At 30.9% G+C, this 2,597-nt stretch overlaps 1 protein-coding gene across 1 annotated transcript; it reads right to left on the bottom strand.

Annotated features, from left to right (window-relative positions):
• Positions 1-2,058: 2,058 nt before the first annotated feature.
• Positions 2,059-2,529, bottom strand: LOC106778485. Its single transcript, XM_014666455.1, has one exon. It carries the CDS (start codon positions 2,527-2,529, stop codon positions 2,059-2,061), a length of 471 nt encoding a protein of 156 aa, XP_014521941.1.
• Between the last annotated feature and the right edge of the window lie 68 nt (positions 2,530-2,597).

Below are 2,597 nucleotides of genomic sequence, written 5' to 3'. Positions count from 1 at the left end.
CATATTTATCCAAAGTATCAGGTATCAGACCTTCCAATGCAGTGGCACAGTTAAATAGTTGAGGAACTGATGTAACAGTATATATCATTAAATATCCATGTACTTCCTTTTTTCTAGTTTGACTAATTGCAGCCCTTTATCTTTTAAATTTGATATTACCATTACCCGTAACAACATTTAGCTTTCTGTAAATTGTTCAAAGAAAATGCACGTTCAAAACAGTCCTAACATCTATGCACTTTTATATCAACATGAGTAAATTAATTATCATAATATAATATTTGGGAAAATTTGAAAATGATTTCATTACATAAATGCGAATAATAACGAAACATCATTAAAAAATATATAAATATGTGGTTCTGAATTACAAATTGATTAAAGTAATGACTGAGCTCTTCAGCTTATATCTAAATTCAATCTATAGGATAGTATAATAAGTTCATCTAAAATCTATAATTTATTATGAGTACAACGTGTAAAATCATATTATATCATTGAAAGCAAAATTATATAATTCCTTTGGTTCTTATACATATAATATTCAAAGAAGGAAAACATATATATGAAATGTCCTAGTAATGTAATATTTTTCACGTTTATTATTGACATAATATATATTTTTTCCGTTAAAAATTATTTTTTCATTTCTAAGAGTATTTTACTTCGTAATTTCACTATTTTACCTTTTTATATATTTTTTCAGCACAACCCACTATTTTACTTTATTTCGCAATGACATGAAAATTGAGTACAATTAAAAATGCAGAAAACAATAATCTCTGTAGTTATTAATATAAATCACTATGCAGTAATAAAAACATACACACACACACACACATATATATATATATATATATATATATATATATATATATATATATATATACACCATGTAGATATTTCATTCTTCCAAGGTTTTCTTTGCTGCATCTGGCGGTTACCCTTAGTGATTCCTTACTTCCGAGTATTATATAACATGCAAAAGCATACATGATTGCTATTATCTCTACTTTCCGTTTCTATTTCTGCCACATAACTATAGTCCTACAATTAGATGCCTTAGTTGATCCTTTTTGTCATCATGTCTAAGCCACGCCCTCCCACCAACACTACACTCTGCAGATTTTGTCAGGTATATTGAGGGTCCTCCCTGCATGAGATAATTTTACCCTTCAAACCCCTCTTCCTACACGCTGACATCTATATTAAATATATTATATTTAATGATTAGAAAGAGAAAGAGATAAATTAAGTGTAAAAGTTAGGAATGTGAAAATATCAACATCAATTTTTTTTCTTTTTATATATATATATATATATATATATATATATATATATATATATATATATAGTGTGTGTGTTTGTGTTTGTGTCATCATGTTAACTCATCTGGGTAAGAGAACGTTTGGTTTTCGCATCAATTATAGATCAGTTGTGGATATAGATCAATTATTTCTAACTTTGAGCCAATAGAAAATGAATGTTATATTTTGCAAAACCTGTAATTAGAGATGAATTTAAAATAAGACAACATTACATTTTTCTGTGGTATCAAATAAAAAACAAGAAAAATACATAAATTACTACAACAATAATGCAAATGACGTCTTCCATGACTAACGCAATATAGTATTGAATGTATATGCCCAATAAGACTGAAACTAAAGTAACATTGACAAAATGAGAAGACTAGGTTAACTATTTTAATTATGGAAAATGATATTTTAACAACCATACAAACCCTTTCCCGAAAACACTGGATACATACATCTCTTTTCATCATATGGTTTTCAATGAAAGTTGCTTAATTCTATATAGAGATGATAGTAACTTGCAACATCACGACCTTTGGCACTCACAGAAAGTTTTTTTTATAAGAAATATTTTACCAAAACTAAAGGAAACAGCATCTGAACCACGATGAATACTCAAGAATACAGAACCATCGAGACATCCAAACTGATATGAAACTGAAAATCCCTCCAAAGAGAAGAAGTTATCACCCAATTGTTTAGAACAAGGCATATTTTAAAAGAAACCCTCATATTAGGCCTTCTAAGTGGAAGTGGGTTCATTAAACAGCTCTTCGATACTCTCAGACCTTGCTGTTCTAAACGCTTCCACAGCCACCATAATGTCATCATCTTGTAAGTTTGATACACAACCTTCCATTACCTTTTTAATTTGGCTACTAGCTCCCTTCACAATATTATCACTCTTATATGAAAGTAAACTTTCTGTGTTCTTCATTTGTGGAATATTAGAAACTGAAGGAAGCGTGGGAATGCTTAGAGTGGACATAGATGAACAAAAATCATGAGTTGTGGCAAGCACGAGGGCATACATGTTATACGCTGTGTTGTGTTCGGTTGACACCGAATGTGATGAAAGACAAGGTTGAGTGGGAATTTTGCTTAAAATTAGCCCAGAGAGTTGCGAAGATCCGGATCCAACTTGCAACTTAGATCCTCTGGCTTCAGCTTCAAGTCGAGCACCTTCCCATTGAGCCACATGGCAGATATTCATGGTGTCCTTGGACTGGTCATGGCTACCACTCAAGGGTTCAAACGTGTTCTGCTTAATTGTTTTGTGTG

Source organism: Vigna radiata, unplaced genomic scaffold, assembly GCF_000741045.1.
Source record: "Vigna radiata var. radiata cultivar VC1973A unplaced genomic scaffold, Vradiata_ver6 scaffold_1058, whole genome shotgun sequence".
Taxonomy (NCBI): Eukaryota; Viridiplantae; Streptophyta; class Magnoliopsida; order Fabales; family Fabaceae; genus Vigna; species Vigna radiata.
This window is presented reverse-complemented; position numbering and strand designations above follow the sequence as displayed.

Excerpts from the sequence above, each read along its gene's own strand:
- LOC106778485 (XM_014666455.1), bottom strand. The coding sequence starts at position 2,529 with ATGAATATCTGCCATGTGGCTCAATGGGAAGGTGCTCGACTTGAAGCT.